Source organism: Serinus canaria, chromosome 3, assembly GCF_022539315.1.
Source record: "Serinus canaria isolate serCan28SL12 chromosome 3, serCan2020, whole genome shotgun sequence".
NCBI lineage: Eukaryota > Metazoa > Chordata > Aves > Passeriformes > Fringillidae > Serinus > Serinus canaria.
This window is the reverse complement of record NC_066316.1, coordinates 52,127,629-52,150,681: the sequence shown is the minus strand read 5'-3', so window position 1 is coordinate 52,150,681 and position 23,053 is coordinate 52,127,629. Positions and strand designations below refer to the sequence as shown.

The 23,053-nt window shown below is 38.7% G+C and overlaps 1 protein-coding gene across 10 annotated transcripts in view; it reads right to left on the bottom strand.

Annotated features, from left to right (window-relative positions):
• AIG1 (androgen induced 1) overlaps positions 1–23,053 on the bottom strand; it is a 123,673-nt gene that overhangs the window by 52,250 nt on the left and 48,370 nt on the right. For 2 of the 10 annotated variants that reach the window (XR_007777074.1, XM_050972113.1), the window contains exon 4: positions 12,445–12,517. The exons of 6 other annotated variants lie outside the window; for them this stretch is intronic. Coding sequence is in view for 3 of the 4 variants with exons in the window: in XM_050972113.1 (XP_050828070.1) it covers positions 12,445–12,517 (73 nt within the window). In the remaining variant the exon portion in view is untranslated. Of the gene's footprint in view, positions 1–10,501; positions 10,565–12,444; positions 12,518–20,284; positions 20,318–23,053 lie in introns of those variants that run through there. 2 more of the 10 variants (XM_050972116.1, XM_050972117.1) reach the window with 2 other exon arrangements.

The following is a 23,053-nucleotide window of genomic DNA, read 5'->3' as shown; positions in this document are numbered from 1 at the left end:
CTGACCTAGAGAAATGTACAATGTGTACGCTCACTACCTGCATCCAATTTCAGCCATGAACATGCACTGCCTGTCCCTTCAGTTCTGCCACATTCCTGAAGACTTGTCCTTTTCTTGGTACATGCTATGTTCAAGTCACTTGGTTAGAAGAAATACACCACTTTTGGTGCATCTGGTAATTCAGACTGCAGTACTTAATTTTTTAAGCCCAGAAAATGTGACCAAGTTCCTGCAATTTTGTTTACTGCAGTGAAGAAATTCACACTGCATCTTGAGAGCAGGTAAGATGACATATGATAAGGAAAGGCGTTAATAAGGCAGGTAAATATCAAATAACAATTCAGTTCAACTCCAGAAACACATTTTAAAATTTAGAAAATTTAGTTACGTGTAAAGTCTGTGAATGTGTTTCTTAAGAAGAAAACCACTGGACAATACCTCACTGCATTGAAAGGAATGGCCTAACTTGTATTGATGTCAAAGGGGTAAGGAAAGATGCAAGACAGCATTTAGAAAACCTAACACCTCCACTGTTTGTCAGTTCTCTGGGACAAGGGGAACGCTTCAGAAGCTCAACGCAGAAATTTGCCCACAGCTCCTACACTGGTGAATTATGTATTTCTTAATTTTTAATTTATAGGTGTCTTTCATATTGCCATCTTCCACCCAAAGACCTAGCCAAGTCTACTTCTCCCAGTAATCTGGTAGGACTGGAGTGTTGTGATTCAAGCTTTGGCTACATCTTTCATCTAGATATGCTCTCGATTTTGTTAGAAGATTGCGTTTGGGAAGGCTGAGAAATAAAAATTAAGTTAACAATGCCATGGATTTAAAAGAAAAATTACTTTTATAGCTATTTTCTGCCCTTAATCTTAAGAATTATATTGAATTTAAAAAATCTATGGAGGGAAACTGATGAATTTTTGATGATTTTATTGCTTTCAAAGTATAATTTAATATTGTTTCCAAATTTATCTTCCACAGACTACTACAAAACCAGTCCATGCTGATCAGAATATCATTTCACTGGCTGATCTGATCTCACTGAGAGAAAGGAGGCTTATAAAAAATGTTTTAAGACCAAAGAGTACAACTAGTGCCAAGTTTCATTTGACTCATAATGTATGGAAGCTGAGACCCAAATAGCCAATGTTCTTCTCTGCCAGATGCCAATGTTCTCAAATTTAAGCAGATTTTATATTTACCAGTAATACTTACAGTAATCACCAAGTTCTACTAAAGAAGATATTTAATAATTTGTATGATACCATATGCTATATTTAATTTTGTCTTTAAAATGCTTTAAGAAATATTTTGCAAAAAAATCAAATTCTTTATAAACAAAATGTAATCAGTATGGGTGTGTGTACCCAGATGTCTGTGTGTGAAAGAGATTTTAGAAACTAAAGACTCTAATTTCTCTTTTCTGAAAGGCCCTAGATTTTACAAGGTCAGAACAGGAACTTTCAAATAAAGAAAAAAACCATGAATGCACAGAATGAACACATCTGTTATGCTGCTGTTCATACTGCAATCCAAAAACAACACAAGGAGAGGAATGCAAACAACATAACAATTTTGGTGTTCTGGTGGGGTTTTATATAACCAGTAAATTTTTGGTTAAGAGCAAACTAGAAAAGGTATGAAAACAGCATATCCCAGCTCTAGCCTCTATGTCTACATTTCTCTAAAGAGGCTGCTGAAAAAAAAGACAGAAACCTCAGACATTTCTATTCCTCCTTCAAGAGGGAAGCAGAGAGTCCATGAGTATTCCTTGACTCAGTTGGGAGGCTGTACAAGTGCACAGTTATGTTTTAAGACAGAATAGGGAGATACCAGAGGTCAGAAAATCCCTTTCTATGGGCTGTTTTAAGCAAAGCAGAGCCATGGGACAATGGCTAGGAGAAGCAGTCTCAGGTGGAAGCCCATGGTTTGGGAAGAGTCCAGCTTGCACCTGAGGTGCCCTAGAACAAGGACCAGGACTTGCACAGGCTCCATCTTCACTTGATCTCATCTTGAAGGAATCCTGGAAAATGTAATCCCAGTATCTGCTGGGATTTGAAGACATCCACAGAAAGGCATATTTGGAAAGAGTTCAAGATCAATGGAGCTTCCTTTCTAGTAACTTAGGAAAATGTGAAAGAAACTAAAGCTCATGCTCATCTCCCACGCAAGCAGGGAAAAACCCTCCTTGTTTTACCTGGAATGTTAAAGTCAAGGAGGCAGCCATTAATTTAACTACAGCAACACCTGGCAGTTTAAGCCCAGTGAGCAGGCCTTTTATTTTGTTAAACCTACTAAAAGTGGTTTTACTTGCTTGTTTAGACTTCACCACTAGAACTCTGGGGAGAAATGTCTCTTCAGAGAGAAGCTGTTTGTTTGCAAAATAACTTGATAGGCAAAGCCTGTGGGGAATATTGGCCTCTAACATGTAGGAAAAACAAACAGAGTGGTAATGGATTCAAAGGTTAATGTAGAGACAATGAAGAAATTAATTAGGTTAATGAACACATCCTGCTACCTATCCCTTCATCAAGATATGATGGCATAGCTGCACCCCAGCTCTGGGCACATCCCCAAGAGGGATGAGAAGCAGACACTGCAAACAGTGTGAGATGCAACACATATGCAAGTTCCCAGAGTGTCACCCAGGGCAGGTGATGCTTTCACCTGCTAGGCTGCAACAGCAATAAGTTGCAGACTGCCTGCCTCCAGCCTGGGAGGGCCCTACTGACAGCTGTTTTACTTCCATCTGTGCACAGACCCCGGAACTTTTCTCTGCAAGTGATGGAAACCATTATTTTCAAACATGTGCATTGCTGTGCCCACTGTGATATGGCTGAACTACAGACCCATGTGCAAGACTTTCCCATTTCCCAGCTGATCTTTATAGCTGAATTTTCTCACACTAGCTCCTGAAAAGCCTAAAAGCAGCTAAATTTACTTCCCAGTGCAGCTTAAATTCAGGCAATATTTCTGAAGTGACTCTCTAACCTTCTTTTCCCCCATCTGGGATTTAACAAACTCCACCCAAAATTCCACAACACATCTGGCAAACAAGTTATTGTGACTGGCTTATTTAACATCGTCCCTTCTGTACTTCCATGTTACCTCCATAAACTACCTTGAAACTTTAAGATGCTGTAAAAAGCTGTTTATGTAAATTTTAAAAAGAATAACATTCTGCCAACTAATTCTGTAATACGTTACCAAAATCAAACCTCAAGGTAATTCAGGTATCCCCAAAGCTGAGGCTGAAAAAAGCATCACACTTAAAATAGTCACAAAATTGCATGTTGGGGTTAGAAAATGTCTTTCAAAACAAATTTTTGACAGGAAATGTTGTTTGGGTATAGCTGAAATTTTGTTATTTTAAAAAATTTTCCATGCTTATAAGCAATCTAAAAGATCCATCAGGCTACTTCAGTATGGCTGCACTGGTGGCATTCTGCCTTCTCCCAGCAGTTCTCCAGAACAACGCAGCCTTGGAAGAATTTAGTTTTCAAGCACCTGACACAACAGTTCTGGGCTGTGGGTTTAGCTTCTGGCTCTCACAACAGTTTTTCCTTCTCTCAACCCAACCAATTTGGAGGGTGACCACGAAATTCCCATATGAAGATGCACTTCAGGTTTACACTAACTCAGAGGAAATTATTTTGTGACTTACAGATTTAAAATGGACAAAACAATGGAGAAAACCCCATCCTACAACAACAACAACAACAATGAAAACCTACCAACCAAAGGGAAAAAAAACCCAGACAAAGACCACCATTACAAATTTTTCCTCTATTAATAATAAAAAGAGTAAATACAATCCATAAATGTATGAAAAACTGGTGAATAATGGCTATGCAGACTGCTGGGTTTCTATAGAAATGGTGTGTTTAGGTTTGTCAGATGTGAAACCTTGGAAAGCCCTACCTGTGCTGCATTTATGACTAGGTACAATATATTTTTGGTAAGCTCTATCATTCTATCCAAGTAAGAGAGAAACACAGGCTGGCTTATTTAAGGCTGCATGTGAAGAAAAAAAGAAAGAGGAATAATTAATGCAAACTGACAGTCAGGTAAACTAAAGTGCAGAGTTTGCTGCATGCAATTCCCCTCATGTGGGAGATGTTTTTAGCATGCAACAAGAATAATGAACTGAGAGAGCTTTAAAATTAGTTTACTGCAAAGGAACTGCATGCAGACATAAAGTGGCATCAAAAGTGACAAGCTCACATCTCTCTGTAACAGCACCAGAAGGAGCTGAAGCATTACAGCTGGTACTTAGGTCAACCACATGTAAACAGTTTACCATATATAACTCATTTTCTCTGTCAGGTATTACTCCTAAAATTAACAACACTGCTTCATTAAAAGTAGGTGGTGACCATCTTACCTTGCATGTGTGCTGATTTCCTAGGGAAGATCAAAATGACCTGTGAGGGGACACCAAACCCATGGATTCATGTAGATCACAACATAAGGATAGTTCAGGTGACATCCATTAAAAGAGAGTACGGGAACAGGGGTAATAAGAGATACTGGTGCCTGGGAGATTGCAGATCATCTCCTGAGATGACACTTTCAAGGGTCTTAACCTGATCACTTTCTCCAAAAGGAGATATAAGATCTCTCCTTGTATGGAAAACCATGATAAAAGATGAGGAATAAAAGACTCTTTTAACAGAGCAGTGGAAAGCATAACAAGCTGAAGCTGGACAAGTTAGAAATTTGGAAAAGAATTAGCAGTGACAGTGAATAATGACAGGAGCAAGCTGCTAAGGAAAACAGAAGATTGCTATCTTTTCAGATCATGACCAAAGGCCTTTCTGGAAGACAAACTTTAGCCAAATGAAAATTACTGGGCTCACTACAGGTGCAAGTGAAATGTTATGGCTTGTGTTAAGCAGGAGGTCAGACAAAAACACCTAATATTCTTTTCAGACCTCACATGCCATGGATGTCTGATTTTGTCTGCACGTATTTTGTTGGTAGGTGAGGACTCTCTGAGTCTGGATGAATCCTTGCCAACAATGAACCAGGAGTGTGTAGCTGTGGTTAGCATAATGCACAAGCAACCTTATAACTTGCTCCTGACTGGGTATCAGCAAGATCACAACACAGAATCAGGCTGCATCTGTCTGCAAAATACCATCCAGACACACCTACCCCTAAGTCTGCAAGTTGACAAGCCAGCCAACCTGGTGCATTTTTACAGATAAGGAAACAAGAGGTGTGTCTGTGCCATGCTCTGGATCGTGGTGCAAGGATTTCTGAGATAGCACCCATGGTGTTCACACTGGAGGCAGCAGCAGTGCAGCCATCTCAGCCACCAAAACAGCCTGGCCAAGGAGAAGGCTAACCTGGATGCAGGGCCTTCAAGACCAAGAGCTGTACTACATGGGGACAGGCCAGGCCACAGCAAACCCCAGTGATTACCCAGCTGCAGGGTAGGTGGGCATTAGGTCCTCTTGCTTCATGTGGTACTCAGAGGCAAATTGTGTCATGGATTCTCTTCTTCTGGAGCAAGAATGAGGGCTCAAGATCGGCTCATTGGTCATAACTGGAGTTTAAGTGCTCTGAAAGGACAACCTGCATTCCCTTCCATCAAACTCTCAGCACCTGCTGGGTGACCTGTCTCTTTTTCTCAGTGTAAAATGAATGAAAGCAACTCCAAGTGCAAAACAAATTATGTAGTCCCGGTTTACTATGCTTAGTTTTATGCACAGTTTACTATGCTCTAAAGAATAAAAAATGAACAGGGTGCTAAGAATATGCATTGGACATGCAAAGAGGGTAAATAAAGTGATAATGGTGATAATATCATTGCCACCACATAGTTTGTCTTATCAGAAAATATAGAGAGCAACACACTAAAACACCCTGGTTTTCCAGCACAGAGCTCTACACTGACAAGTTAAACACAGCTTGAGGAAAGAAGACAGAACACAGTCCTGAGGGAAAAAAGTTGTCCTAAAGGGTTTTGTGCCACAGGATTGAATGCTGTGAAGAAGTATTGAAGTAAAAGGGCAAACCAAAAGCGAAATTCATATGTTCACTCAGCCCTCCTCTTTAGGGTATCAGATACTCAATTTACATGATTAGTTGATAATCCCAGGTTTTATTGAATAAAAAAGATTTTCCAGTCCTTCATGGTATGAAGAAGAGCTTCAAACTGAGACCATAAGGACTAACCTATCAAGATAAAATTCACAAACTTGCATATTTATGGGCTTCTGCTGTTTTTAATCCTGACCATTCACATCTTAATATTTGCAAGCTTACACCTCAAAACCACTGACATCTGGTGAAGAGCCCCAAAATAATGATACCAGTGTACGATGCTCAGGATTAACCTCTATATTTCATGAAGGTATGTAAAGAAATGCTCAAGTAGGAGTGGTGCATGAGCAGTATAAGCACATATGATGCATTCCACAGGAAAGCATTCCTGAAAGCATCCTGAGTCACCGGTTTTGTGGGAGTATAGTTCCTTGAAAGAATAATGTCCATCTGGAGGGGCAGAGTAATTGGAAAGAGGCACTGGAGGTAGGATTTAAGCAGTATCACAGCTACTGGATATCAACTATAAAACAGGGTAAACACTTCAAAAACACTTAATAATTGAAAACCAGAAAACTTTAGCATTATAATAGTGTCCTTAGAGTTTTTCTGTAATCATACAACCTTAAAAGTTGAAAACTCTCCTCTCTCTATTGTGTTCCAATATGATTTCCACAAACACATCACTTCAGTTGCTGTACTAGGAACAAAAACAGGATGGGTATTAGACATTGGAAACACTCCATCTGCGTTTACCACAAGGGTAGTTTTTCCCATGGATCATAAGAAGGGCAGACGGGCATTCCCTCGAGGCAAACAGAGATGTTTTCAGAACATTGTGCAACAGGAATACTCCCTGACAACGTGTCTATAATATTATGTTCTAAATACAACTTTCTGTACTGCACCTTAGGCTGTTTGGTGGTGGACATATTTTTCTGCCCATTCATTTTCCCTGAACTTGTGTAGAGACCAGCTGAGATAAACAGCCTTTTAAAAGCAGGACATCTCATTTAACCACAAAGATGTTCCTTACAAGTCAATAGGTCCAGAAAATTTTCTGAAAAACTATCTGTGTATCATCATTACCCAGTTTCTCAATCAGCAAGGTGGAAAAGGTTATGATGAAAGAAATGTACTTAGTCACAGAGTATCTTGTGAGCAGACAGATTCCAACCCACTCCTTGTTCCAGCATCCAGTTTCTTTACAGAGCCTCTATGTGGCCAGAGTTTGATAAAGACACGAAAAGTGAGACAGTGTCAAATGTCATCCAAGGCTTCCCTGTGGACAGACTTGCAAAAGAAAGGAAAGAAGATTCTGCGCTCATTTCAGTCCCATGAGACTTCACTCAACACACAGCTCATCCAAATGCCACCCCAGGAGGCATTTCCCCAAGCACTAACAACAGGCAAACATTGATCCCTGCCTCGAGGAGTCTGCTAGAGAGCTCAGCCTGGCTCTCCCGGGGTAGCACAGCAGCTCCTTCTTTGCCACTCTATTAGCACAGCAGGTTTGGTAAATGCCCTGCCATGAAGAGAGCAAGTGGAAGAAGATTGTTGACTCTCAGAGTCTGAGGAGCTAGCTTCCCTTTGCATTCCCATGAATTCCAGCTGCAGTAGCCCTCCTCACTGAGGAAAAGGTTTTCTGTGGTGCTGATGGTCCTTTGTATTTCACATCTGGAGATGGTTAACTGTATCCCATGGGGTCTGAGTTCTAGCAGTAAAAACACTCCAAAAAATTCTAGTAAAACTGATTTATTTATATTAACTGGACACTGGATACCCAGATAACACTATACAGAATCATAGAATATCCTGAGTTGGAAGGAACCCATGGGGAATTATATTTCCCTTCCTTTTCACGTTGACATTTCACCTTGACCTGTCCTTTGAAATCAATACTAGGGAAACCTCATGTTTTAGTGGTTGGAAGTTCAGAACTGAAGAGGTCAGAAGCTGAAAATAATTTAAGCATGACATCTCTCTGTTTAGGAGAGCTTAAGTACATATGAGGGGCGGAAGTCCCAGCTAAAATTCAAACTTGATGCTATGAGGCTGTGACTTCCCCTGAGCTTATAGCAAACTCTACTTCTGCAAAGTCATAATTTTCTGCCATGGAAAAAATTTTATTAGCAGACACTGAGCACATTGCTTCAAATCTTTGAAGGACAAAACACAGCAAGAGGGTAAAAGATACATATACATATCCATTATGCAGCTACATAAAAGAAGAGATAAATAAAGTGGGGGGAGTGTTGACTAAAGCTGTAAAAATGGTTTTAAGTTGCTAACATGGAGGAAAAATTACTGAAGTGTTGGATATAAAATCTACTACCTTTCCAGAAGGTTATGAATTTGATATCAAAGACTTCTTTGGTGAAAGCACATTTATGCACAAATATCTTTGTTTAACATTTGAGCCACTCTTTGGTAAAAGCCAGAAGGCTAAGTTAAATGTTTTTCAAAAGTAAACTACCACAAGTAGCTAAAGAAATCAAAATATTATATTTATTTAAAAATCACCACTAACAGGGAGAACCAACTGAATAGCTGCAGAATGCTGTCCTCTCCATTTAAACAGGAGGTCACCAATGTGCCTAAGCTGTGGGGCAGAGAAACAATCGTTAGAACTGAGAATGTGAGAATGAAGAAGATGATGGTTTGCATAAAATACTTGTTCTGTTATTTTACTTTCTCAGTTTAACCTAGTTTTGAGCCCATCACTGCAAATGTACCAGCTATCAAGGCTTTCTGCTGTCCTCAGTGCCACATAAATGTATTGCATGAGGTGGTAGAAGACATAACACACCCCAAAGCCACTGCCTGAGGCTTGCTGCTGCTGCTATGGTAGTGGAGCATGCTCTCACTCAGACTCTGCAGTGAGCATGTATCATTTTGGGATTCATGTCATGGATAAAGGTGGCATAGCGCAGGATGCAGAAAGGCTGTGCTTGGCTGCCTTGTATCTAATTTATGGATGGGTGAACAAAGGCATGAAGTGTTAAGAGAATGCTGCAGACCACACAAGGCTGCAGCCGTGCTGTGGTGCAGCAAACTTAAACAATGCCTTTGCTCCAAGCAAGGACTGACTCCTGGGGAAAGCATTTATTGCCCAGAATTCATCATCAGGAAAATGAAAGAGAACAGGTTTTATTTGTACTGTAAATCATGTACAGGACCAGAACACTTCACTGCAGTTAGAAGAAGATTGAATTCTGGTGTGATATCTGACAAAAGGCAATTTTGTTTTTGTAACTGAGACAAGTTGTATCTTTGAGATAAGGGGACCAATTAACATTTTTGAAGAGTCTTGTCATTTTCACTTCAGGAGGAAAAGGTATTGAAATCATAAGATGATGCAGAGGGTCCAATACTGTAAGAAACTAGGTTTGAGGAATTTGAAGTCACCACAATTGAGCCTTCTGCCTTGCAGGCCAGTGCAGGAAAGCTGATGCAAGAGCTCTTGGCAGGGAGTGAATCCCTGCCAAATTCCCACTAACTGGTAATAAGGATAGCTGAAGAAACTGGTCTCTGAAAGGAAAAATAAAGCTTGAAACCTCAGACCAACTTCTTCAGGAGCAGAACTACTGCTAAAAAGAGTAGTAGATCCATGTGTGTGGATAGATATAGGCTAATGCTTATAAATAGCTCCAAGCTGGCAGCGCTGTGGCAGGAACAGAAGCCAGACTGTGGTAACAGCCGGCTTCACTATAGAAATTTTCATCTTAATGCCATCTTCCTTCTTCCTGTAGGAGATGCATTAAAAACAGGCCTGGATAGTATTTTAAAACTCTTATCAGGCTTTGAACAAGGTTTCATAAGGTTACATGAGCAATTTTTAAATTTTGTTTTAGAAATTCAGTTCAATCTCTATGCAACACATACTAAAATCCTAGGTTTTACTGTTTACATGAAAATGCCAAGGATTATGACCCTGAAATATGACTTTTACATTTAGTCTAGTAAGTGCTCTCTACAAAAGTAGCGATAGTGGTAAGGAACCTTATATTGAAATTCTTCAGATAAATTTGCCAGTTTAAAAAAGCAAATATCCTTTACTCCTTTTGCTACTGTTAATTTAAAGCAATAGGCAATTTTAATCCTCCAGAATTAATGTCACACCTTTCAATTAAGAAAAGAATACATAAGCCTAAATAAACTGTCTTTAATACTCTTGTAAAGTTTAATTCATTTGTTTGCAAAGTGATCTGAGACATCTGGAAAATTAAGTACTATTTTCTTTTCCTAGCAAAGGTTAGGTTGGGAATTCTGCTGCAGTAATACATGCGAGACTAGTTTCCATGAACATAACAGAAACACTAGATTCTCAAGTATATTTCATCTGCATGGAGTGCACTGAGTTATACTTACAAAAGTAAGAGAGAAGAGGAAAATCACAGTACTTTTCTACCCTTCTGAGGTTGCTGGGGTTCACGATTCTTGCAAGAGTAAATGAGGATAGTCATGCTATTCTGACATGTATTGACAGGAACTGGCAGATCTGTGTCACCTGTGAAGGGACCAAGCAGGGGCTAGTTCTTTTAAAATGTTGTGCAGTTAAAACATTATCAGAGAATTTTCAATGCCAAGGAATTTTACATTTTACTTTTTATATTTTGAAATTGCAGTCACAGAATGTTCAGACTTGCCCTGCTCTGCTTAGCAATGTATAGGTGTGATCTTCCATGAAGAAGTCAACTCGATAAAATACACTTTCAGGTTCACCACAGAATTTTCTTCCTGACATGTAAAACTTACCAAGAGGCTGTACAGTATTATATTACATGGTAATGGTATTTCCAGAAAAAAAAGAATTGCACATGAATAAGGCAATGAAAGTATGCAGGTAACCATGGCTACTGTTGTGAACTAAATAACATTTTTTATACAGCTGTGAATATTTGTATTACTGCCAGCTAAGCTGTAGAGTTCAGATTTGAGACAGAACTGGTAAACACTGAATTCTTGCCTGAAGAAAGGTACTTCCCAAAGTCGATCCAGGCCTCTACATCGTGCTGCTACTCACTGTGGTGCAACTTTTTCTAGTAAACATACACCTTATTACATCAATCAAAGTTATCAAAATACAAGGAGTTCCTCATGGCCAGTTCTTCCACTTCACTGTCAGTGACCCATTTCGCACAAGCTATTTTCTGTCTTTTGGGTATTTTTATTTCCTCTTACCCACAATCACAACTATTGACATAACTTCTGAAATAGCTTTGACTCCATAAATGAGTTTCGTACTTTTGAAAGATCTTTAAAAAATTTGCAACTTCTCAGCTTTCTTTGATCTTGGTTAGTGGTAACACCCACCCATTCCCTTCTGCCCTGTCTCCCACTTTGGTCCCAACAGCATTCCTGGACAACAAAAGAAAAAAACATTTCCAAAATGACAGGGCAAGGGCATATGAGAGGAAGCTCTTCTCCCTTGACATATTTTCAGTTTCCAAGTTCATCCTTCTTAAATCATCCTTCTGTTTACATATCAGCATCTGTCTTCTCAAATCAATCATCATCTGAGAAGGAATGGAAACCTAAGGGATTTTCCTCCTTACAGAGAAAAGGTACGCCCAAAATCAAACTATTTGGAATAAGTTGTCAATAGTTACTATACTAAAAGAAAACAGAAACACAAAAGCAGTTGGTGAGGTGAACCTGTACTTCCAGTGATATAAACAAAATGAAAATAATGAAACGCCTTTTGTAACTAAGTGAAGCAGGACTTAGAGCAACATCTCCCTATTCAAAAATTGAGTCACTTCTTCCTTCCAATAGAGCCTAAGTTTGAAACCCAAGCAAATGCTCATTCATAGACTATGAATTTGTTGTCTTAGCCTGGTTTGTAGAGAGTGAATTATTTCTTAACAAAAGTAATGACTAATGAAGCAGACACAGATTCACTTTGCAGTTCCATCTTTAATAAACTGCCTGTAGCTTCAGGCAAACCACAAATCCCGTGTTTTCATTTCTCCTCTGTAACACAGGGAAAATACTTACTCTCTTCTGCCAGTCTTTACCTGTCCATTCATTTAGGCTGAGAGAAATTTAAGGACTAAACATCTTTTGTTTGTATCAAAAGAGATAAGCTTAGATAGAATTATAGATATTCTTTAAAATTGTATTATCTACCAATATAATATTATTGCAATAGCTGAATGGCAATATATATTAAGTATTTCTCTCTATGTATGGTGTGTGTGTGCATATATACACAAACACTATGCATACACTATATATACACACTATATACATTCATGCATGATAAATATATTACTAAAGATTTACTGTATATAATAATCCTACCAAACTGATGTAATGGAGAATAAAACTATGGGAGGCTCAGTAGCACAGTGTTCAGACAAACAACTGCAAGATCTAAAGACTCACAAACTCTGGCGACAGTAGAGGCACCAAGTATGCAAAGTGGGGCATTCTTTTGGTCTCTGCATGCACAAAAATGCTGGAAAAAGAGAACTGTTCTGTAAAAACAGTGGTCACAAGAAACCAAATGAAGCTAAATTTCTGCATGTTGGTCTAAAATAAACTATGCATGCCATTTCCAATATACACTGGGTACTTTAAACTTCTATCTCAAGCTTTTTCTCAGTGAAGTACAGTACACACAATTATCACCTCCACGTTCTATGGCTCTCTCCAGCTGACTACTATTAGCACCTCTTTATTTCAGCATTTGGTTTCCTCTACTTTGTTTTCTGTCTTCTTCTCCTTAAAAACCTATAAGGCTATCACTTTTTCTCTTAGCTCCAGACACTTGATTTTCTTTCTCCCTCAAATTACCTCTTCTTTTCCATCTTTCATTCCTCTGCTTCAGGAGCAGAGACCAAAATACCATCCACCTTAGTCTCTGATCTTAGAATATGTATATTCATCTCCTAACATGATTAGCAGCTGTATGAATTTTTAAACAACTTGCACTCAACAAAAATTTGTTTGTTAATGGAGACATCAGTAAATCTGTGTTAGTAAAAAGACACTTTTAATGGATGTTTCCTTACTAGAAAATTATATAATTTCCCATTCCTTTATTTTAAAAACCGCCTTAAAATATGAAGTTCAGTAGACTGATGTGCATATTTCCTCCTTCTCATAAATAGTTCATAAAAAAAAAAAATCTACATTACATATTGCATTTGTAAAAGAAGCCACAAAAATGTGCATTGCAGTGACTCAGCAAGTTGGAACCCTGTATACTGGCTTTATAGAAAGCTGGTAAAGCTCAAAATAACAGAATAAAAAGCTAAAAGCCCCAAGAAGCATATAAAATTTCTTCCTGTTGGAAATAAACTGAAAGATGTGATTTGACTGTTACAGCCATTTTTATAAAGAATTTCCTTTCTAAGTATATTTGACTTTCTATAGCATGCCTTACATCAGCCTAGAATTTTTATGATACATCAAGAGCACTAAATTTGAACATAACCATGGGTAATGTTATAATTTGTAGTAGAGGCCACTTGTGTTGTGCAGCAGAATGGACAAACTCTAACTCTTAGTTGAATTTGCATCCATGAGCCTCAGAAAAATCTGCAGCAGGCAATTCCTCTCTTCACTGTAAGTGAATGAATGGGATGCTGAGGCACGTGAATGGGAAATCCCTCAGAGGTCTCAGCAAGCCCCAGCATGGTGAGGAGCAGAGGGCAGGCACAGGCAGCCTGGTCTGGCACGTCAGCCCAGCCCCACCTGGGACACTTCACAGCCAGAATCAGAGGCAGAGCAGCATAAACCCTCTGACAGACAGCAGTGTTTTTCCAACTATCATCACAAAGCCCCACAAAACACAGGCACTAGCTTATGAAGACATAAAAAATACTTTTGATCAAACATTACATATTTTCCCTCAGATTGTTTAGTAAAATAGATCTAGGAATAAAAATAGAAATATAAAAATGGAGTTTAAAAGCAGCACTTCAAACATGCAGCATTCCTTGTTTTGAAAGAAAGCAAGCTGTGAAGAGCTGAAGGGTATCAGTTAATAATGCAATGGAGATGAAAGAGCAAATCATGTTTGGTCTGCCTTTTGGTCCACCACTCGTCCGCCTTTTGCCATTTTGAGACACTTCACACCATCTGCTACTTCTCCATGGTAAGAGTTGTTTCCTGCTCAGATAACTCTGGCGTCAGAGGGAAGGAAAGGGTCACCTTAGTCAGACTTGTGGTCTCTGACAGAAACAAGACACCTCTGAAAGGTTATGGCTTTTCCTGAGTAGGGCTCCAGGATGGAACTTCGGTAAAGATCCAGAAGGTAGAAGGGACAATTGTAGAACTGCATGATTAACGGCAATGGCTTACACATGTGTCAAAAACATTCTCTATGCTACCTCCAGTTACTAAAAATGTACACTGTTTTTACTTCTTTGTATCTATGTGGGAAATTTTAAAATATGATGATTGAACATAACAGGTTTTGTTAAAGCGTAGTCTTCCACAAGCAGAGGTCCTAAGGTTGTCCCCAAATTTTTGATTTCTGCCTATCAGCATGTATAAAACATTACTGCTGTGGCACTATTTCAACATATTAATCATCTGAATATGAAATTACTTCTGCAGAAATGCTGTCTGTTTCCAAATACAAAGACACGTAGAAGACAGCATTTAACAATGAAAAAAGCTACTTCTAAAAAGTGGTAATTTTTTACAAAAACAATGTCAAAATATTTCCTTGTATTAGTTTCCCTGAAGCAATAATGATCTCTGGATACAGGGAGAAGCAGTATTTTTTATTCCATCAACTTCAAGGGCTGGAAAAAGCATATAAGCTTTTGAGCTCAGATTCCCTTCCCCAGGTCTGCTGATTCTTCTGGTATTGTGTCCATGTGAAATAACCCACTTTCCAACAATGATAAATAGGTAAAAATCTGGTCACTGAGCTAGTACATATGCCTTCAATTGAAGGAAAAGCTGTCTGCCAAGCTTCAATCAAGTAGATCATAGGTCTGTGAAAAAAAGAATCTAAAAGGATGGAATTCAGTTGCTATAGTGGCACATTAAACAAATAAATGAGATACCATGGAATGCTGCAAAATATTTGTGGTCTGATTAAGTCATATTTGCCACATGTGTGAACAGTAACAGCACAGTTTAGAAAAGTGGGTACAATATAGTACACTCCCATTTTTACTGTATGCAAAGTCTAATTCTTATCTGGGTGCTAATGGTAACCAGTGTGTCCAAGGGTACATAACACTGCATTTCACTGTAATCACAGGGCAAAACAGAGTCCCCTAAATACATAAAGGTATACAGTAAATGCCTATTAAACTATTAGACCTTCTATTAAACTATTATACCTTCAAAGAGATATTTGCATCCTTCCTCATACTTGTGAGACCTGCTAAGGAGACAAAGCTCTTATTCATGATAGCCTCCAGGATGCTCACGTATGGGGTGTTTATTGGACTACATAACTTGTAGCTGGCAGCTGACTTATTAAACCTTCATCAATATAACCCATCCTCCTCCAATACATTAATTTTTTCCAGTGAAATGTTCTCTTTTCTTGATAAAAGATTTTGGATATACTCATTATTAGTCATAATCTATCCTGTAATGTTTGACTCTACTATCTGGAAAAAAAACTCAGGGAAGAAACCAGAAATCTTTCTGTTGAAAGATAAAACAAATGTTTGATTCAGCAGAGAGAAGAAAGCACATATATTTTTTATTAAAAAGGCATGCTACTTATTAATGCATTTTGCACTGATTTTAAAGTTGAACATTTATTTACATTTATAACCTGTAACTATATATCTGATAAATGGTGCAGTAGCACCCAAAAATGTACCATCCTAGGCATTACAGAAGAGCTGTGCACAGTTCCAGCAGTGTCTATGGCAAGCAATATAAGCTGCACAAAAAGTGAATGTTAAAACAAAACTAGCATTCCTAATATTGTCAGAACTGTGTGACTGAACCAAATGCATGTCTATCCCACATCACTGCTGGTGTAACAACAAACCTAACAGTCCAGGGCCAAACTCTGCTTCTAGGAAACATAGCTCAGTACTCCACACTCAGAGAAAGGCTAAGACTCCCTTCATGTGTCCTTTGGGGGCTTTTCTTTGGTTATTTGCTTTGTGCCCATAATAATCACTCTAACAAACATTTGTATGAGCAACTTCAGCTCAGAAAATCTGGCTTAAGCTTTGTTTATCAGTATTATTACTATCAGCATAATTATTACTTCCAGAGATACACCTAGCTTTGGCTGTTAAAGAGGGCAGTTTGAAATACAGACAGAACACCTCCTTACCCCTGGTATTTCAAATATGTGACCTTCCAGCTCACCTGCAACCCTCAGCAAACTGCATCTGTTTTAATATGCAATGCATTTCACACTTCACAGCTGATATCAAAAAAAAGGGTCTTTTCTAAACAAAGGACGCTAGTTTTGAGAGTCAAACAGATGATCAATATTATGTACAGCCTTTCAGATAAAAATATGGACAGATACAAGGACATCAATGTCATTCTACAGATGTCACACAGGAAGTTTTATATGAACACAGGCTTCATACTCTTGCTTGGCTGCGGATGGTTTTAATCTTAAACTGTTTCCAAGGTTTTGAAGCTCCTGGCACAGCACTGTGCAAATATTACTTTACCTGACCTGTAAACCTACATCCAACGGCAACAGCAACAATTCTCCTCCTCAGAGCAGCACCCATAAGCCATTTCCTTGCTCTCAATTCCTCAAACTAATACATTTCAGGGAAGTCTACCCAGTGAAGAGATGGAAGAAAACATACTCTTCGTTTCATCTGTTTATTTCCTTGCTTCTCTCTTTTCCTCCTCCTCCCTCAAGTCCTCTTTACCATTTTGAGTTTCTTCCAGATTGTCTACATTATTCTGTGGCTCCTTTTTTATTCACTTGCCTCATCTGTTATTTTTCTTTGCTTTTTTTTTTTCCTTAGGTAGGAGTTGGAACAGCATCAGCCGACTATTTAATTCATCTCTCTCCTCCTGCCTGTCTTTTCCTCTCATTCAACCATCTTTCCCTAACCTCCCTTCTTTGTGCTCTCTCACTGGCCCTCTCCCTTTCTCACTTCCCTTGGTTATAACTCCACAATTTGGTGTTGACACTAGATGCTCTCATGCTCTCTGCTACAAGACTGAGTTACGTGACCTTGTCAACAGAAGGTGGTTAAACTTCTTGAAAGAGATTTCATCTGGGGATTTCAGCTCTCAGGCCTTTCATTTTCAATGTTCACACCCAGAATAGGGTTTGCAGGTTTTGCTATTTTTAAGTGCTCGGGTTCGTTGTTACTAAGGTTTAGGGACATTTATATCAGGAGGAGCCTCTGTGTGGGTTTTCTCCAGATTAGTGGAAATAGCAAACAATTGGAAAAATTCAGCATCTGTGTCCAGTTAAAAAGCTGTCTTCACCTTACCCTGATGAGTGTTCTCTGGCAGATATGTAATATGGTTAAGGCCAGCTTCCCACTTCACAAAAACTGCTGTGCTGTTACTGTGTTAGGTAAAGGGGTTTCCCTAATGCCCCCAGAGGATGCCATTTAGACAACAAGGACTTCTTCACCCTAGCAGCCTCTCTCAATTTTCAGATGCTATACTATCACAGGTTTTGACATACCACCAATTTCCAAGCCCTTCACATAAGTAAGAGAAAATAAAAGAAAATCTTTTAAGCTGGTGCTGTTTTTCTCCCCAGAGCAGGGAGATAATTGATACCACAGTAGTTACACTCCAGAGGTAGAAGTGGCAAATAATGAGGAGAGATAACAGACGGAGCTATGTAACTGCAGCATAAACATGCAAAAAGTGTACAAATTCAACAACATTATTTTCATGGGTTCTGCAAATATCCTAAGTCCCCAGGCAACCAGCTTCAATTGCTATTCTCTCCATCAGATGTTTAAATAATAGCCATCTAGGAGTGCTTAGTCTGTTGGAAATTAAATTAAAAATTTTTCCTGATTTTTATCAGAAAACCTTGCAACTTATGTAGAAAGTGGGACCGCCTTCCTGGAGCACTGAAAATTTTATTCACACCTAACATATGAAAATATTGTAAATAAATTAAGAAAAGCACTCGAGTTGTACTATCCTTGAAACATGTTTATTTGATTTAGAAAATAAATCCCAGAAAAATGTAAATATCTTCTAGGCAGAAGCATGTAGCATTACGAAGGTGCACTACATTTCACAAGCAGAGCCCATCCATGGGATGTGCTATGTTAGGAAAGAATTCCCAGGAAGTAAAATGCACTGTTTCAAATTAAAAATTGCTGAAAAGGATTTTTAGGTCTACATGGAGAGAAACACCCTGATGAAAAACAGAGTATCTCCTTATTCATACATCAGAGTGACCACTGTGGATCACCTGACCAGTGACTAATGGAGAGACGGGTTTGTCAAATAACTCACCACTTATGGACCCTCCAATCTTTATGTTTAGGTCACTGTGGATTTTGATTTTTGCATGCCTTTTCTATTGTTCTTGGTAAATCATCAAGGAAAAATGATTTACACCAGAGAGATAACTTTCATAAAATCACAGAATGATTTGGATTATAGGGGACCTTGAAGATCATCTAGTTCTGACCACCCTGCCATAGGAAGGGACCCCTTCCATTAGATACATTGCTCTGAGTCCCATCCAAACAGGCCTTGAACACTTCAAGGGACAAGACATTCACAGCTTCTCTGGACAACCTGTTCCAGTGCTTCACAACCCTCACATGAAAGAATTTCTTTCTAATGTCTAATTAACTAAGCTGCCCTCTTTCAGTTTGAAGCCATTGTCCTGTCACTACATATCCTTGTCCTGTCACTATATATCCTTGTAAAAAGTCCCTCCATCTGTCTTGAAGGACCACTTCAGGTACTGAAATATTGGAAAAAAGTCACTCTGGAGTCATCACTTCTCCAGGCTGAACAATGTCAACTCTCTCATCCTTTCCCCATAGAAGAGATGTTACATCCCTCTAATCACCTTTGTGGCCCTCCTCCAGACTCATTCCAACAGGATTATATCCTTTCCACCTTTAAAACAAAAAACACACAAGCCATGGCCACCAGGCCTTGGACAAGGCTGCTAGGACAAACAATTGGAGAGGTCATTGGTGTGACATTGTACCACTCTCCGGTGGGCTCAACTTTTCAGCTGAGTAGTCAGTGAAAAGAAAAGAGAGAGAACTTGTGAAATAGATGGATATACACCTCGTGGATAGGCTCCTTCCTCTTCCTTCTTTTTCCTTTAACTGCTATTTGTCCCAGTTTTTGTGCATTCTTTTGAATACTGGAACAGCGGGTAAGTAAGTCTTTCTAGAAATGCCTTTGTTTCCCATTTCCCGAAAGCAGCTTTAAAAATAACAGAGACCAAAACTGGAAGAGCTTATATAGACTGCAGTGGCACAGAACTCAGACAATAATCATTTTTCCAACTCCACAGATGCACAGCATATTTCTCTTCCCCCCCTTCCTAACCTCTCCTCTAGGGTCTTCATATGAAGACATTACTTTGTTTCCGACCTCCAGAGCATTTCAACTCCTCAGTAAGTAATTTCTATCTCTGTATTTTGCTTTCCTTCCCACAAACAAAAGATGATTCACATTTTTAAAACAAATTTGAGACAGTGTCTGCAAAAACCAAAGAAGGACTTTTGCTGAAATGGTATGCTAACTTGGACAGATACTGCAGGCAGTCCTGCCATGTAACCTGGCTCAAAATCAGCAATGCTCAAGCGTAAATTAATTCAGTCTACATATCTGTTTATGTGGGCATTGGTTAGAATACGGGCAACCTCTAGTTTTACAGCCTGGGCTAATATTGAAGAGAATATAATTTCTGGAAAAATTATCCATGCATCAACCTGGCCAGCCCCAGCACAAAAAGTTGCAAGGAATGAGCTGATAAAAGTCCTACTACTATGACACATCCATTTTACACACTAAAGGTTAGTCTTCAATTAAAAATTCCTCATACTGATAAAGATCAGATAGCCAGCCATCAGATAATGTAAAAGAGTATTTCCCATGGCAAATATGCATATATTTCTAATTACGAACTGATATGGCTCCAAACTGCAGGATAGTCTCCAGAAAACAAATGACATCTTTGATGAAAGAGTTCAGCAATTTGGCAACTGAAACTGTAACCCACAAAGATGAATTCATCAGCATAACTAATAAATCCAGGAAGTGCACTTGACAGTTCAGAAACAGACCAAGGCTGAGACACACCTCTCCTCTTCAACAACTCTCTTCAGACAGGTAGTTGTATCTGTGGACAGAAGCTTAGCTTCAGCTACTCAAATGTGCTCCTTCAGATAATAAACAGAAATTAAATCCTCGTGTTGGTCAAATCACCAGCAACCCTGCTATTGATTTCCATGGTCATTTATCAAGTCACAGTGATACCATTGGTTATGGATTAATGAACTGACTGAGATGATGCAATACATCAGTTTTATGGCACAGTACAACTCTGTTAGTGATACCTTTCACAAGTGAATCTGCACATATGAGGTACTATCTGGTACCATAAGGCACCACTCTATACATTGATTTTCCCAAATACAGGAATTATATTTGTAACTAATACAGGGTGTGGGGTTGTGTGCATATATATATACACAATTATATACATAGGTAATAGAAAGATGTTCTTGAAACTATATGCAATTTTATGCTGACTAGGTTCTGCACAGCAATAAGCCTTTCCTCTTTTTCTATGAAAATTTATAAAAAATATTAAAATTGAATTGGTAATGGGACTGCATATTTCCAAGGTTCATTTCCCTCATGTTTCCCATTTCTAGAAAGGAAGTTTTTCTATAATTCTATTTTTTTTAATATTGAAAAAGTGTTGCTATTTAAGACCAGTATCTCTGAGTATTAACAAGACATTACAGTGTGTTAAAGAAAATAGGGGTTTAGATATGGACGATGTTGTAACTGCAAAAAAGGGATGGGAAAGGAGAAAAAGAAAAAGGACAAGGAGAATTAATTACTACCAGCTTAAAAAGCAGCAGGCACTGCAGCCCAAACCACTTCTTCCTGAGCTAAGACACTAAATTGGAAGAGCTTTTCAAACAATTTCTTCACAGAGCCTTCGAGACAGTCACCTAAAAATGCTTCTAAAGTAGGAATACTCTCAACTATTTTAATACATGTCCATATTACTAAATGGAAATATGATTGCTGTTATTGCACCCAGATTTCATGACTTTACACTCCTTTTCTATGTATGGATTTTGCAGGTTGATGTTGACACTTGAGCAAGTAGTTACAGCTGATCATAATACAGTAGGAGGCTTTTCAATTGTGCTTTTTTTTTTTTTTTTGTGCTAAAGAAATAGTTTGGGGAAATTGCTATTAAAAAATTCTGGATAGAGTGTTCACAGGTGAAGTAACGTTTGACCTCAGATCTTTAGGAGCTGTACCAGATACTTTGTGGGAAGCTCACACAAAAGTGGGATTAATCACCAATGTGACAGAAGCTGAACAACCCACCTCTCACTGACAGATGAGAGTCTCTTGTGTGAGTTTTGTTGTGCAAGGCTGGGCTCCAGCATGACCACTCTTGCTTTCAGAATAGTTATCATTTCATGTGAACAACTGCTGTCAAAATGTGCAGGAATACATGGGAAAAAATGTTTATTTCAGTATAAAGCAATAGCCAGGGATCCTGACTTTTCTAAATTATTCCCAGAGGTCCTACCCTTTCACCAAGTGGGCCTCTATCATATTCTCAAAAATTTGCCATGTCAAAATTTTAACTACTACTAAGTGGGGTGCAAGCATTCTCAAGGTAGTTTAATAAGCCTTTCATGATGAGCAATGCATCAGAATTAATTAGCATGAAAGCTGGTGAGGATACAATGATGGATAAAACATCAGAAAGAATGTACTAAATGTGGTGAAAAGCCCCACAGCCATAAGCTTCCCTTGTGATCTAACTGACGAACACTTGGATAAATGGAGACTGACACAGAAACCAATTCCTTTACAAAAGTCTTTCAAAAATACTTTCTAGAATATTTCAAGTTGAAAAAAAAGGTCTAAAATAGTTGGACACAATACATTTCAGCAAACTCTATGATGTCCAAAAACCTCAAACAAAAGACCTCTTCACATATTTCACTAAATATACATTTCTACAAAGCAACATGAGCTTGAGTTGCCTTTTAGTTACGGCACAGAGAAGACTTCCTGAATACCTATGGCCTTTTGCTGCCAACTGCTTCACAATGTACATTCATGAAAAATGTTATGGGTTAGACACTTCCAGTATATGGAATGTCACCTGAAAGAAATGTCATCAGAGCTGGGACTGATCTGTTGTGGGGAAAAAAATCAAGATGTGCATGGTTTAGCAGTGTTTGCAAGTTTTCAGTTCGTAACCTCAAAGTTCAAGGGACGACAGCCTGAACAAATATAGCAGGAGTCAGACTCTTTTCTCAGCTCTAGACACACATAATATCCTGCTGTTCCTTTCAAAACATCATAAAACAGTACAGTATCTAGCAGAAGCTGGTGCTCCTTTCTTTTGTCGGTAGCAACTCTGATATCACTCCTTTGACACAAAATCTGGGGAACAAATAAGCAGCAATGTCACCTGCCCCACTCCACCATGGACGCATTTATCAAGCGCAGCAATGGTGGCAAATCTTGATCTGCTGTGGTGATAAAGTGCACACACCTAGAAGGATGAACTCTGCTGTCGTCTAGTGATGAACAGCAGCGCCAAATGGTTTGTCACATCTTGATGAGGAAAACAAAGTAATAATGAAACATTTTGCACAGATGCAACAAGAGAAGCAAACATGACACTTTTCAGCTCCAAATGCTGCATCAAGAGTGGAAAGTACCTGATGGCAAACTGTGGCCTTAACTTTCCCTTGGCATTTAAATATATAGTTGAGAGAAAGGATGTCTGACTTCACATAGAAGAGAGGGATTAAAAGGTCAGATTTCTTCTCAAGAAACTACCTTTATGAATACCAATGCAACAATT